At 42.4% G+C, this 14933-nt stretch overlaps 2 protein-coding genes across 3 annotated transcripts; both read right to left on the minus strand.

Moving 5' to 3' along the window:
* Positions 1–11: 11 nt before the first annotated feature.
* Positions 12–10065, minus strand: ap4b1 (adaptor related protein complex 4 subunit beta 1). 2 transcript variants are annotated; one of them, XM_088407839.1, is made up of 14 exons: positions 9969–10065; positions 9709–9837; positions 8731–8955; positions 8507–8637; positions 8212–8359; positions 7285–7570; positions 6641–6739; positions 4856–4967; positions 4425–4508; positions 4212–4315; positions 3019–3226; positions 2635–2943; positions 1554–1670; positions 12–1007 (listed from the first exon to the last, which is right to left on the minus strand). In XM_088407839.1, the coding sequence occupies exons 2-14, from the start codon at positions 9819–9821 to the stop codon at positions 517–519; spliced, it is 2427 nt and encodes an 808-aa protein (XP_088263965.1). In that variant the 5' UTR covers positions 9822–9837; positions 9969–10065; the 3' UTR covers positions 12–516. The 2 variants fall into 2 exon arrangements, with proteins under 2 accessions (XP_088263965.1, XP_088263966.1); XM_088407840.1 differs by lacking the exon at positions 9709–9837 and having other exon boundaries at positions 9969–10030.
* Positions 10066–10442: 377 nt separating this feature from the next.
* On the minus strand, positions 10443–14834 carry sephs3 (selenophosphate synthetase 3). The gene is made up of 8 exons (XM_088409015.1): positions 14379–14834; positions 13843–13946; positions 13642–13749; positions 13402–13556; positions 12427–12517; positions 12223–12322; positions 11695–11907; positions 10443–11434 (listed from the first exon to the last, which is right to left on the minus strand). Exons 1-8 carry the CDS (start codon positions 14656–14658, stop codon positions 11196–11198), a joined length of 1290 nt encoding a protein of 429 aa, XP_088265141.1. The 5' UTR covers positions 14659–14834; the 3' UTR covers positions 10443–11195.
* Between the last annotated feature and the right edge of the window lie 99 nt (positions 14835–14933).

Here is a 14933-nt window from a genome sequence, read left to right on the forward strand (position 1 = left end):
AAACATTTCAGTTGGTGTGCGATGAATGTAAAACATATGAAAGTTTTAATTTTTATCATTACATTATGGAAAATAATGAACTTCATCACAATTTTAGACTCTTCGAAGGGTAAAGCCATGAGTCCTAACTCTGCAGTCTTCCTACTAAATGGCACAATGCGAATGGGCCAGTGCGTAGTCAAGTCTTGTCTTGATTATTTTTGTTTCCCAATTCAATCCACGTCACTCATTTATTCTTGCATTCGCCAATTCAATCCGCGTCACTCTCGCTCTGCCGCACCTCTCTCTCGAACACGTCATTCAAATGCTGTAACTGAGAACACATCCATTCGAAACAGAAAACAAATGCAGACAAAATGAAAACACCAAGCATACTAAATAACATGCACGCATACTAAACAACATGTTATACAAGCGTTAAGCACGAAATATTAAGATACCGCAATATACAGTGGTTCACCGTCAAAATTAATAAGGAAAAAAAAAAGCATGCTAATTTGTCTGAGTGAAGCACATTCATTCCCTCTCAGAAGACAACGTATGAAGTACAGAGGTGAGTATAGAGAGGAACCCCATCAGGGCGTTCTCCTCTTTCGGTTGCTGCTTTAGAGTCAGTTTTACTTCTGTTATTTGTCCATTGTCACTGAACAACTCGCAGCTGTTCCCGCTTCCTGACACGTCTCCATCGTCATTATTTACTTGTCTCTGTGTTTGTTCCCCCACCCCTCTTTTATTTGCATTCTCGTTATCTTTGGTGCCTTCCTGTGCACCACCCCCTTCGTTTGCCGGACCTGTATAAAGCAACTCTCCCAGTATGAGTGTGCTGTGGGGAGGGGATTGAGTGTGCGTGTACAGGTAGACCCTCCAGGGGAGTACTTCTGGCGGCGTGAAGGCAAGTGTCTGGATGTTGACCAGTTGCATGGCGGCCTGAAAGCTTTGCGGTGAACAGCGAGTGACATTGCAACACTTCACATGTTCCGTCATACCGTCTTCAGCGTTCTCGACACCTAGGATGAGGGGGATGACAAAATACGAATGTGTCATGAATTTTGCTGAATACTGTACCGCTAAATCAGGCTACTCTCATGTTGGGTACTTCCTCATTTGGAGTCTTATATGCTGTGATGAAATCACAGGATTACAGTCCACAACTCCACACAATTTTAAGTTCCGATGTTTTATGATAGCACCTTGTAGACTGTCACTAATTGTGTTTTTCAGGCTGACATATACAAAGTCAGAACAATAACAGAACAAACGGTATGTATTGGATAAAATTCAGAGGTCAAAATAGAACAACGATGTATGGTGAATAGATAAGCTCATATTGTATATTCTGTCCGCACTCAGATCTAATCTTTTCCAGCAGGCATCCCCTTGCAAAGCACGGCAACATGTTTGTTTAGTCTTGAAACACAAGGCGCACCTTTCATTAAAGATTGATAGAGGAATCAAGGTGCCGCACAAAAGGCTGGCTCATCTGAAACTAAAAGCCTCTAGATGATAATTAACTCCGCTTGTGAGAACATGGCCTTTCGTCGACAGCGTGCTACCTTGCAGCCACAGACGCTCAAAATCTCCTGGAGTTAAAGCCGGAAGCAAGCTGAGGGGGACGATGGGGCTAGTCGACAACGCGTCTGCAGGGGACGTTGGCTGCTCGGCATCCATCTCTGGAGAAGAAAGAAGTAACTGAAACATTACAACTGCCGCCATCATACTGTAAAAACACATGATAGAATGATTAAATGTTGTGCACGCATACCAATAAGAAAATTACAGAAAATTTCTAAAGAGCAGAGACTAGAGAGTCACCTTGAACAATAACACTTGTTGACATTCATATGACCTATCATAACAGTTACGCCATTTGGAAATACCAGATTTACCGCTCTAACTCATGATGTGGATATGGTTTATGGATAACCGGGTGAGTGTCTCTTCACATTTCGAGCAAATGCCATGGACGTTGACTTAAAGTCGCTTCAACTATACAGTGGGTCGGGACCCAGCCGGGCCCGGAATATCAAAAATCATGAAACAATTAACAGCCATTTAAATGCAGTAGGAAAAATAAGATAGAAATCATTGCAAAGATTTGGGGGAAAACAAATATATACAAATGCGGAGCTATGCTGGATGTGCACGGCCATGGAAGAGACACATCATCACATCACACACTGATGATGTAATGCTGTGCAGAAAAGGCCAACTTCAAAACAAACACACCAAATAATACGTGGCCATCAAGAAAATGACTTAGCATATAAAAGAAACAAAACAAAATTTGAAATCCTAAAATTTCCATTTGTATTCAACGCAACATGAGAGTCTACTGCTCGTTAATATGGCTGCTCAGATATTATTGTGCTTCTTAGGAACACTGATTGGATTGATTTTAAAAAAATAAATAAAAAAACAATGAAATACAAAACAAGTACTGTATGTATTATATACTCTCTCTCATGATATATAAATAGAGAGAGAGAGAGAGAGAGAGAGAGAGCGAGCGAGAGCGAGAGAGAGATTTTATCTCAGGCCCAAAAAAATGAAAGGACTTACCGGTAAGTTTCAAAGTCTCACCTTGGTGTTAAGGACACAAAAAATATTGTCACACTTATTTCATGTTAAACTCACCTGACTGAACGCTCTCAAGATGACACGAGTTAAGGGTGTCTGAGAGGTCAGCGCTGGGATCAATTGCTGTGTGCTGACAGCTTGTGCTGTTTACTGATTCCGTTTCTGAGATGCTCCGGCAGAGAGGCTTCAGTGTGTTGAAGATGTGAGCCCAATGACCGACAGGCTCTGCAGGACGGCCGATAAGAACACCAAGGGAAGGGTCCGACCTCCTACCCTGGAGCACTTTGCGCGTCTCTTCAACGCCACATTGCAAAAGGCGATAATAGAGGAGGGCTTGATCACGTACGCACATGTCAATCTCTTCATCTGTAAACCAAAATTTTGAATTTTGAAAGTGACAGACTCCTTTTTTCTTCAGTTTCCCACCGGCGAACAACAAACCTATGCCATAATGCAGCAACCTTCCAAGCATGTCCTGAGTCTCAGCGGGACGGCACAAAAACAGCCTCAAGGTTGCAGTCAGTAGTTCCATCTTGACTGCCGGTGAGGTCTCACACCTTATTCTGTCAATGAACACCTCCAGCATGTAGGGGGCACTGGAGACTCTGTCACCATATGTTCCAAGCAACCAGAGCAAGGCCTGCTTGCCCTGGCGGGAGAAGAGAATATGCAAAAGAATATGTCTCATTTGACTCACATTTTCATGTAAAATAGATGCAATACCCTCATCTAAAAATGTGACCTTTGGGTTAAATTTCAGGATGAACCTAACAGGCGGTACGGTGGACACCTGCTATTCATGGGGAAGACTGACAGGCCCATGAATACAGAAAATCTGCATAAAATTGATGCCCATTAACTTAAATCACAAATTTTAATGTTTTAAACAAATGGTTCTAAAATGCGAGTAATTGTACCCCTAGGGATACTTGATGGAACTTTAGGGGGTACTCTAGATTTTTAATGAAACAAACTTGCAAAAAGCCCCTTAAAATAATTATTGAATCAATCTATCTAGACAGATAGATAGAACAGGTTTGACACTTTGCATAGATTTTTTTTTTTTTTTTTTGGTGGAAAAATATTAATTCATATTCATTTATTCATTCAGTTATTTCTTTTTGACAACATAATTCTTCTATGATCCAAAAGAGGATACGGCGTTAATTATTTTGTTGTAGACCAATACAAATGAAGTTTGAAAGGGTCTGAGGTTTAATAAATCATGTTTATTTTATTTTTACCCCAAAATGCTTTGCACTGGTTAAGGGGTACTTGGCTGAAAAGATATTTCACAGGTGGCACATCACTGAAAAAAGGTTGAGAACCGTTGTTCTAAACCATCCATCATATTGACCAATAATCCTCACGAGGGTTGCAGACATCCTGGAGGCTATCCCAGCTGTCCTCGGTCAGTTGGCGGGGTATAACCTCATTAGAACATGAAGCAACTCCTGGTCTGCTCATGCTGTTAATTGAAAATTAAAACTCGAGCACGGTTTAAATACATGTTTTTATAATTGTTAAAGTTATAATTGCCAAAGTGTTACTGTGACATCTTTGCACAAAGTTGCATGACTTCATTTTGTTGTTTGGCTGGTGGGTATGAAGCAATAGTCTCAGGTCAGCCTTACCTGGCTGTCCTGCAGCATCTCCTCGCACCCTTCTAGAGCAGAACACACCGTTTCACTGCACTGAGGACAAACCCAAACTAAGTCCCGCATTGTCTGCACCACAGCTGTAGAGAAAGGAACCAGAGGCGGTTTTCAGTAACACTCATTCAAATAGGTCTCCCCCAAAATCATTTTAACCAAATTGTGCTCAGCACATGTAGACATTCTGATTACCAGACGTAATATTCTCTTGCTTGAGCCCGAGCAGTCCAGTGAGAAGTACTAGACATCTGTCACTGTAGCTCCGCCCAATACGACCTGCAAGTTACTCCGTATGAGAACTAGAAATGAACAGTCAAGGACAATCACTGCGCATCCCATCAGGTATCCTACAATTTTGCTCATGATACTTTGCATATATACGATAACAGCCGTTAAACAAAATTAATCTGTTTTCAATTAGGGCAGCCCCAGACATTTTTTTCATTGATATTAGACTGCGTTGAGCTGTTATATGTCATAACAAAATTGATGACTATCTAACACGCTGGTTCACTTGGAGGGATGAGTGCTTCAATGTCGGTTAAAACTCCTTTAAGCAACAAAGACCATGTAAACAACTAAAGTCCACACCGTAACATTATGCAAAGTGAGTGGTTGTTTACCGACGGCTGATATTGCAGCCTGTGCAGTATCCGTGTTGACATCGGTACAGTATTCTTTCAGTTCATCCAGTATCATTATGACATTGTCATCATTTACCAGCTCTACCAGCACCTGCAAACACAACAGTACTCATATTACTATCGTGAGAGGACTTGCCTGGTCCTGTTGATACTATGATATAATTGTACCTAAGGCACACTCCAAACCTGCTAAAAGGTCATTGTGTCTCTATATTCTCCATCCTGTGTAGAAATTGATAATCCTAATTCCAATGAAGTTGGGACTTTGTGGAAAACAAATCAAGATAGAGTACATTGATTTGCAAATTATCTTCAACCTATAGCCAACTGAATATACTACAAAAGGCAAGATATTTTATGTTTAAGATGATAACTTCATTGTTTTTGTGCAAATAGTTGGTCATTTGAATATGAATGGCTGTTTCAAAAAAGCTGGGATGAGCAACAAAAATCAAAGTAGTTGAATGCTCAAAGAACACCTTTTTGGAACATTCAACTGAGCGGACAGGTTAATTGTAAACGGGTGAATGCCATGACAGTATATAAGGAGAATCCCCCATCCATCATTCCTTCACAAGTAAAGATGGGGCGAGGCTCACCACTTTGTGTGAAACTGCGTGAAAAAAAGTTGTCCAACAGTTAAAGAACAATGTTTCTCAACATTTAATTGCAAGGAACTTAGCGATTCCTTCACGTAAAGTCCATCATATCATAAAAAGATTTCGAGAATGTGAAGAACTTTCTTTTATGCAAGGCCAAAAGCCAACACTGAATTCTTGTGATCTTCGATCTCTCAGGCGGCACTGCAGTGCAAACTGACATCACTGTGTACAGCACCATATATTGCGGCGTGGGCTTATGAACACTTCAGAAAAGCGTTGTCAGTTAACACAATTGGTCGCTCCGTCTATAAGTGTAAGTTACAACTGCCATGCAAGGCAAAACCCTTACAACAACAACATATAAAAATGCTGTTCCCTTCTCTGGGCCCAAACTCATTTGAAATGGACAGATGCAAAGGGGAAAAGTGTGCTATGAGCATATGAGTCCACATTTCAAATTGTTTTTGAGAGTCATGAGCGTTGCGTACTCAGGGCAAAAGAGGAAAAAAACCATCCAGATTGTTAGCAGTTCAAAAGCCAACTTTTGTGATGGTATGGGGTGTGTTAGTGCCTATGACATTGGCAACTCACACATCGCTGAGGGCACCATCAAACCAAAAGGTACATCATAGTTTTGGAGCAAGCATTGCCTTTTCCAGGGACGTCCTTGTTTATGTCAGCAAGATCATGCCAAGTCCATTTTGCATGTGCTAAAAGTAGATTGTACAAAGGACCATCTGCACTGACAAAAAAACGACGGGCGTGGTCTCACACAACTGCAGTTGGTGCACGGGGACTTCCGCGTCCCCTGGCATGTTCTTTGAGATGCGAGCTTTTCGGGGAGTGCACGCCACGGACTGGGCGACAGCTGTGGCAGGTTTCTGATCTCAATCGACATGACGTAGATCTACTTCAGTTGGAAGAGGACCCACTGCAGGGCATCCTCTGTGTGTTCTTTTTCGCGGTTTGCTTCGTGGGGGGCGTGCCGGGAGCCACCGAAGCGCTCGCGGAAGGCGTGCAGCTATGAGCACTTCCAGCAGTGACTCAGCTCTGTGTCTACTCATCTAGGACATCCAACGGCAATTTGCTTATACTCATTAGAGTAGTACTAATACTCATTCAGAAATAGAGACATTCAACAAGGACAAACAGGCACACCTACCTGCATCTTTCTTTGCTTGATATATGCTGGCTCAGCATAGCCACAGAAAAAACGTTTGTAGTGTGCTCCCATCAGGCTAGGGACAGACCGTAGCAGCAACTGTACGGGATCACAACATGCATCAGTGAAGATCAAACGACTGTTCTTCCCAAATGTGCGTCACATCTTTATATTGCATTAACAGCAACAATACCAAGCACTTCCACTTATCGATATTTGCAGCATTGTTTACCAAGCACTGGCTGCATGTACTGAAACATGATCAAATCTCGAACCTACAGTAGATGGTTATTGAGATGCTCATACAGGAAATACAATGAGCTTCACCGTAAGTTATTGCTCTATAGCCCTACCATTAGCATAATCAAACCATTGCCTGACTACACATCATATGCACTTGCTTACAGCTGTATTTTTTTCCTTATGCTGTAAAGTGTGCCTATCATAAAATATAGTCTGTCCTTTTGACATTGTGAATAAATCCAGGCAATAATTCCACTGGAGCAAACAGTCAATATTACGAACATATATGATATACCAACATAATGCTGCATGAAAATTAAACCAGCACAAGTTTCAGTCATACTAGACAAAGGAAAAACCATCATCATCAACCATCATTACTGTATTTACAACGCACTTGCCTGAATGTGGCAGAGCACAGTAAACCTGATTTCTCTGGACGCACTCCCACAAGCAGCCAGCAGGGGGGGTTGTACTCGTTCCAGAGCCGCCAGGGTGACTGCAGGCAAAGCTGAGCATAGGCTGAGGAAGAGTCTCAACGTGGATGCCATGACCATCGGGTGAGGGCTGACCAAGGAGGAGTCCAGCATAGAGAGGATGTCGAAAAGCTCATCTTCAGACTGAGGCTGGTAGCGCTGGAGGATCTTAAGCACATCGCTCTGACCCCAGACGTCACAATCCTTCAGCCTAGGGTTGGGACACAAAAGAAGTTCTTCATGTCAGCTATTTATTTACATTTACATTAACCACCATTTTTCCCCTGAAAAACCATGAATGCTGATGAATAGTTGTCCTAATTTATGTATCATGCTTCCATATGTAGTAAAGATAAACAGGGACTAAACTATACGTATTTGCAAACTCTCCACATGACATTTTTAATCGCACGGGCTGGAAAAACAAATCATTGATGCAATCATGTTATTTGCACTATAGAGTTCTGGTTGGATGTCTCAACGATCATTTCAAATGATTGTCGTGTACTGTGGAGTAAGTTAAAAGTGATTATTGTTTATTTCATAAACATGACACTGTTTTTCAAAGGGCAAAGTAGTTCCTACAAAAAATACTCTGCAATGGTATTATTGTATGTCATGACGGATATACTGTTTAGTACTGGGAAATACTGTAGCATTCAGCACATCATCATACTTCCTGTTCCCTGTGTATAGTCTGCTACTCAATGGCATATAAAACGCGCAACACAAAATACACAGCTGTGAAAATTTCCTTCAGGTTAAAAAAACAATTCTATGAACCGGAGCCAAACGTTCCACGTTTTATTACATGCGTTTGTTGTAACACAGGTTATTTAAAATTTTTGCAACCTGTTTAGAAGGTGATGAGCGATTGGTTTGTTGATCGCAATCCCTCCTTCCTCCTTGAGGATCTCCTCCAAAGCTCGAAGGGAGTTGACCATCACTACAGGATCTGTGTCTCTGAGAAGGCTGTACAACTCATTCACCACTGAAGGATCTGTCCAAATTATAACCATAATTATATTCCAGCACTTCTGACGTGTAACGATTTCCTTCAAGCTTCATCTTAGTCATATCTGATCAAAAAAATCCGAAATGTTCACAATATATGTCCATTTCAGCCTTCCGATGCAAAACACCACACCTATGTCAGAATTGGTTTGGAGATTGTGCAGTTTGGCCCAACCAAGCACAGCGACCCGTCGCACGCAAGCCGCTCTGTCCCTCAGTCCTGTAGTTAGAGGCTGTTCCACATACTCCGTCAAACTGGGTAATCTGAATCACACAAAGCCAAATTACAATTTAAGAATTTAATCACCAGATCCAAAAGGATGACTTGGACGATGGACTCAAGAGTATGTGAGTCACCTCAGGTTGGTCATGTTTCTTAGAGCCAAGCTGCGGACCATCGGGTTAGGATCCTGACAGTCCTTCCTCAGTGTGTTGATGACCAGCAGAGAGAGCTCTGGGTTCAAAGAAGCATAGGAGCACAGGAAGACATAGACCAGTTTTTTCTGGACAATGTCTACTGTGGCGCATGCTTTGACCATCTCACTGAACAGGCTGGATACATCCACACCCTGTGACATCAGCCTGAGACACAAAAGGGAAGGCATGGGAGTGAGACACGGAGATGATGTGAGAATGGAAGGTAATGTATGGTAGAGAGGGAGGTTTGACACAGAGATGCTGGAGCCTGTGTCGGCCGAGTGAGAAAGACTACTCGAAACGTGCTTCAAACGCCTGGCTGAAATCTCTGTGATCACGAGATCTTCATCACCCCATCTCTAATATACATACAGTACCTAACTAATGAGCTGATTTATTGTAAAGATTGGATCGTGATCTGCAACAGACTACTGTTTTATTATTTGCACTAATGCAATATAAAAAAAATATTTGGAACATTGGTTTATTTGGAACGTTGTCTAATTAATTATTTGTCAAGTAAGACTTCAAAAGAGAGCTATTATTAATTATTCTGTTCTATTTATTTGATCAATCAGACGCAATCCTAAATGCGCATTCCCATCCACTAAGAAAACTGTATCGAGCAGCATTGTAACACTAACATAATTACATAAGAGTATTCTTTGAGCCTTTTTTTCTGCGTGAAAATAAAATATTTCAGTAGCTAATAATAAAATGTCTTTGGTTCCATGTTAAATATTACAATAATATCAATATTACGAAACAATGTGCTCTTTTTCGAAATCAAAATATGGTCCCCCTTTTTGCCATTATTCAAAAAAATCTCTCGGATCGAGAAATACCCTTTGGAGAGTCAAACTCCCCACCTGAAAATTAGAACGAGTGAGTGTATAATGTGCGTGTTCTCCAATCAACCTGATGACTCTGAGAATGGCGTTCCTGTAACGCAGCTGATCAGACTGGAGGTGAGGGTTGGCCAGAGCTCTCCTCAGGTCCCTCACCGTGTCCTCATTGCCCAGATATGGCATGGTGGACGCAGAAAACCTATCACATTTCGCGGTCACAAATGATGTTGTTAAATTATGCCGCCTAGGTTTCAAACATCCCTAAGTCACATACAAGTGTGTGTGTATCAATACGCAGCACAACAATTTAAACGTGCTTGAAGTATTTACCTCGCAAACTCTCACCGCTTAACCTGTCTTCGGACCAGGCAAAATGTTTGTTTTGTCATTGACATAGCGCTTCTCTATTTTCTTATTCTGCGTTTTCAGTTCATATATCTGCTGCCCCCTGGCGTTGGGAAGGTTCGAAAGTAAATATTACGGCATACCATACGAAACCCTGCTTCCTTTCTGATATAGCTTTAAAATCTAATAACAAAAATATGAGTGAAACTTCGTTGTAGGTTACTTTTGATATGTATTTGAGTTTGTATATTAGATATGCAAGCCAACTTGCAGTATTTTGAGGAAGTGCATTAGATGCCGCAATTTATTCTCGTACTTGCGTTCATAGAGATCTTCCGTTTAGGTGAATTTTCCGTACTCTCCCGCCTATCACGTAGATCATTATTTTTCGCTCTTTGTAACGACATACAATAGTTAAGTCTGTTAATGTACAACCACAACATTCGCTGCAACAACAGGAAAAAAACAAGTTCTTGTTTATTTATTTATTTTTTTACTTGAATGCCCAAAAAAAAGGTGCACAAGGTTTTTATTTATTTGTTTGTATTGATTATGAAAAGCAGAAAATCTACAAACAGCTTAAGCCCCCCAGCAAGCCAAGTCTGCCATGCTCTTCCATTGATAGGCATCCACTCCACCTCTCCCCTTGGCTGGAGTTTATAAGGCAGAGTTTCATAAACTGAAAAAACATGAGCGACTTGGTGTTGGATGACCAACTAGCCGAAAGGGGCCATCTGCATCTGGTGCCCCTTGTCCTGAGGAAGCTGCTCAAGCCTTCCTCTGGACCGTAAGGCGTATGCCAGAGACGAGACAGATGCGCAATTCCATTTGTGGCACGATTGGATTTTCGACACATTAATATCAGCCCCCTTTTCAAACCCAGCGAATAAATCACAGCGCCCCACGTTACACGAAAAGCATCCATACACAAACATCCACTCTCACATGATAAGAATTTTCATCCTTGAATTTGGCAAGGACGATTTGGAATGCTATCTTTCTGGCGTGGTCATTTTGTCGTCTTTCCAATCACTGAAGATGACCGTTCCTAAAACGAGCCGGTCTCCAGGATAATAGTACAGCATTATTTGAGGCAAGGTCACCTGTAGGTCCATATCCAACTACGACAGGGAAACATTTTTAGCGGAGAGCTATGCTTTCTACAAGAGATTGACAACATCCTCAACTCGCACACAAAACGAACCACACAGTCTAGGACAAATTGGATCCGGTTAAAGGGCTGGCAGAGTTGTTGTCCTGATTAGCCACTTGGCTTCCTCGCGGTGGAACCTCAATGATACGGGGCTTGTCGATGATGCGAGCGCGACGGTCTCCTTTTTCCACAATTCCAATGATCCAGGCACCCTGACCTCCAGCCCCTGAGCTCTGGCTCTTCATCTCCGAACAAAACTTGGCGGCCTGCTCTCTGGGTAGACAAACCAACAGGCCACCTACAAAAGGGAGAAAAGGGGAGGAGGGGGAAGATGAACGAAAGCGAGCGAGAGATAGTGTCACATAGGCACTCGAAATACTAGCTTAAAAGGACACAGGGCCCAACAATCAAAGTATCAAAGTCAATGGTACGAACCGGCAAACAGTTAGCTTTTGCTCATTTTTAACATTACATTTGACGGGTCAAGCTATATCATAATTTCAACCTTCCTAGATGTTTCCTAGCAATTATAGTTACTGCTTTTGTCTGCGTTCCTACCAGATGTCTCAGACGATGTGCCCTGAACCAAATTGAATATGTTTCCACATGCTTTGCTGACGGCAGCCATTTTGGCTATGATGGGGAGGTTGTGGATGACAAAGGCCACGTCGTTGCGTTGCTGTGCTGCCAGATTGTTGGCATGCCCCAACAAACCAAAGCCTGTCACGTCTGTTGCGGCATGGGCCTGGAACTTGTGCATGAGACCTGCCGCTGGAGGGAAAATGAAAACACGGTGACAAGTCGGTCTTGTGATTTTTCTACACATGTTGCGTGTGCAAAACACCAAAAAAAAGACAACGCTTGTCAACCTCTTAATTGAAATGTTTGTCGTTCCTGCCTCCTTGATAGGAATTGTAGCTAGCTTTGACATCATCTAGATTTTGTGATTTTTTTTTTAAAGTCTGCTCTTAATCCTTTTATTGAGTCAAAAGCAAGAAACAATGTTCTGGGTAAAGAGCGGAAATGTAAATATGATTTGAAAAATGGGTCTGAAATTAAATAAACTGCCAGAAGACAGATGCATACCTGTACGGTTAAGTGTTGCCATTGAGAACATAGCTTCCTGATAGGCCTCCTTAACTTCCTGCTTGGTGATGACTAGCTTGATCTTGTTCCACCGATCAGGCTGGTTAGACAAAACCATTCAAGCGCACACATTGGAGGAGGGATTACATTCGAATAATAGTAGAGCACGCCTTATCCTTTTTGACTACATTGAATAGTGCCGACCTGTTCCAGCCACTGGTGAGCATTAACAGCCACCTGTGTCCCCAAAGGCTTTGTGAGGACCAAGACATCACCTGGGACAGCACCGTCTGGCCTAGAGAAGAGAGAAGAGAGAGAGACTTTGAAAAAGTGACCTGTCAATCAGTATTGCACTCCAATTCAAACAAAAACCCTTTAAAGCTTTTTGAAGCACATTATGGGGGAAAAAGGCACTTTTAAAAGATGCGATCAAATAGAACTGTAACTTTAAAAGAAAAAAGAAATCGCGTTTGCTGGTTTAACTATGATTTAAAGGTATTGTGGGTAGAATTTAGTGAGTTAGTCATTTTAAAACCCCCACCATCAATTTCACTAACATTCAAATTCATGTATTTTATCACATCAACAACTTTTTGAAAATGTAATCATAGGTCTAGTAAACACCAATAAGACTACATGGGCAGCACTGCTCAGATAGATGTTTCTTTTAGCTACGGGAAGCCGAAGCAGGAAAACGTCACGAAACTTAATTCAAATCGCGTTTCGGAGGGCGGTATGCCTCTTGTGTGCAGCTTAGCGAGTGTCTGGTCCGTCTACCAATCGCACATAAGAACAGAAGAGGAAAAAGAAGGTTTGTTTCTATGCCAATCGTAAATAGAAGAACGTGGTGTGAGGTACCATATTGTGTTTCTCCCGAGTACAAGTGGAGTTTTTCTTCCTCATTTTCAATCCCCATATTAGAGGGGTCGACTTATAACCGCATGACTCAAACCAGACCAGATTTTCCACATATGTGTTTGAATAACATTAATTCGAATGCGAAATAAGAAATGTCATTTACAAGGCTTGCAAAGTATGGTCTGTCTGACACTACGTAGTGCGCGTGCTGAAAAAAAAATTCGCTGCATTAACTTAGTTCACCACCAATCTCCCACACTGTACCTTTATGAATAGCACAAAACACAGTGTTGTCAAGAGTAACCCTTGACCCAGACTTACATGATGAAGTCATTAGGCTGGCAAACGACAGAAGCCACTCCCCCTATAATGATCCATGGATTGATCACTGTTTGGCCGCCTGTGACTGAAGTCCCTCCCTCTTCTGCTGCATCACGAAATCCTCTAATCATTAGCGGCATGACACGCTCTCGGTCCTGGGTCATGTGATCACATGAAGTACCGTTAGATCATCTCAACCATCATGAAGCATTTAAAGAAAAATAAGTAAATAATTAGGACCTTGTCAACCATCTTCTGGCTAACACTGAGCAGCATCAGCATGTTATCACACTCAGTGATGCCCATGGCATAGAGATCACTGAGGACATTGGCACATGCAATCTTGCCCTGTAGTACAAAGACAAGGCAGGATTTTTGCAGGCAAAATACACCAAGGGCCATTCTGTTTCACTGTTAAGTATAATGGAAGAAAATCCTCACCATCATGTAGGGATCTTCCACAAGTGGGTAGAAAAAGTCTGTTGTCTGAACTAAAGAGAGTCCGCCATGCCTGAGAGGGATCACACAGCAGTCCATTCCCACTCCTAAAATCAGCCGTGGGAGAGAAACAAGACAATATGTCTTATGTACAGTTACAAACATGTGAGTCACAATAGTTTGTGACGACAACGTTTGCATTAAGTCCAATCCCTAGTATTTCTTGAAGGATAAAACAAAAACATGACGTAGAGCGAAAGCATGACCGTTGCTTTCTCAATTCAAATTATGCTGACTCATACTACCTTGTCAATCGTTTGGTTGTCTTGCAGGGCTACGTGTTTACTGTATTGTTTTTCGATTATATCATTTCGGCGCTTGATAGGCAGCCAAAAAGCTTCATCGTTCTTTAGCTAGTTTGTGACAGCGGCGTACGAGTACACTTGAGTTAGCTTCTTTTTTTTTTTTTTTTTTAGCTACGCTAGCTAACAAAGTCATGCATAGCCGAGCGAGCATGCATAAAATAATAATTTTCCTACCAAGCCGAGGGCCGGCGGGCGACTGTTGAGCGAACTCAGATGCGTTGTCTCCGTCCTTCCCTGGGTCGTCGACCCGGTTCGGCTCGAGTCCCGCCAGGAGTTTGAGCAGAGCCTCCTGCGGGACTTTGCAGCCTCATCCTTTTAAGTCTGAGAAGGCTGTGAGACGAAAACCACGCTCCAATCCGTGTTCCTCGGGGTTGAATGGCTTGTATCCCGGGGGGAAAGCTCCCTCGGATCCCATCGCTTCTGTTTGGGCAGGCGGGGGAGTCGAAATTGACATCTCCGCCTGGACAAGTCACGACGCTGGCGGGTGACTGACTACCGGAAGAAGGCTCGAGTCCCGATTGACTAGAGTAGGTTGACTCTCAGCGTCATTGAGCCCTGACAGGAAACGATCAAATGACTTTACAAACTCCAAAATAAAATGAAACGAGCGGTTTCGTGTTCTCCCCCAAGCTCTTCACGATGCAAGGCCATGAGAAGAACACAGACCGAGCACGCGCTGCAGCGGCCCCTACAGCCGGCCGGCGATTGTTATCGGTGCAGATAGTCCTT

Source organism: Hippichthys cyanospilos, chromosome 2 (genome assembly GCF_059441005.1).
Source record: "Hippichthys cyanospilos isolate Australia breed blue-spotted pipefish chromosome 2, RoL_Hcya_1.0, whole genome shotgun sequence".
Taxonomy (NCBI): Eukaryota; Metazoa; Chordata; class Actinopteri; order Syngnathiformes; family Syngnathidae; genus Hippichthys; species Hippichthys cyanospilos.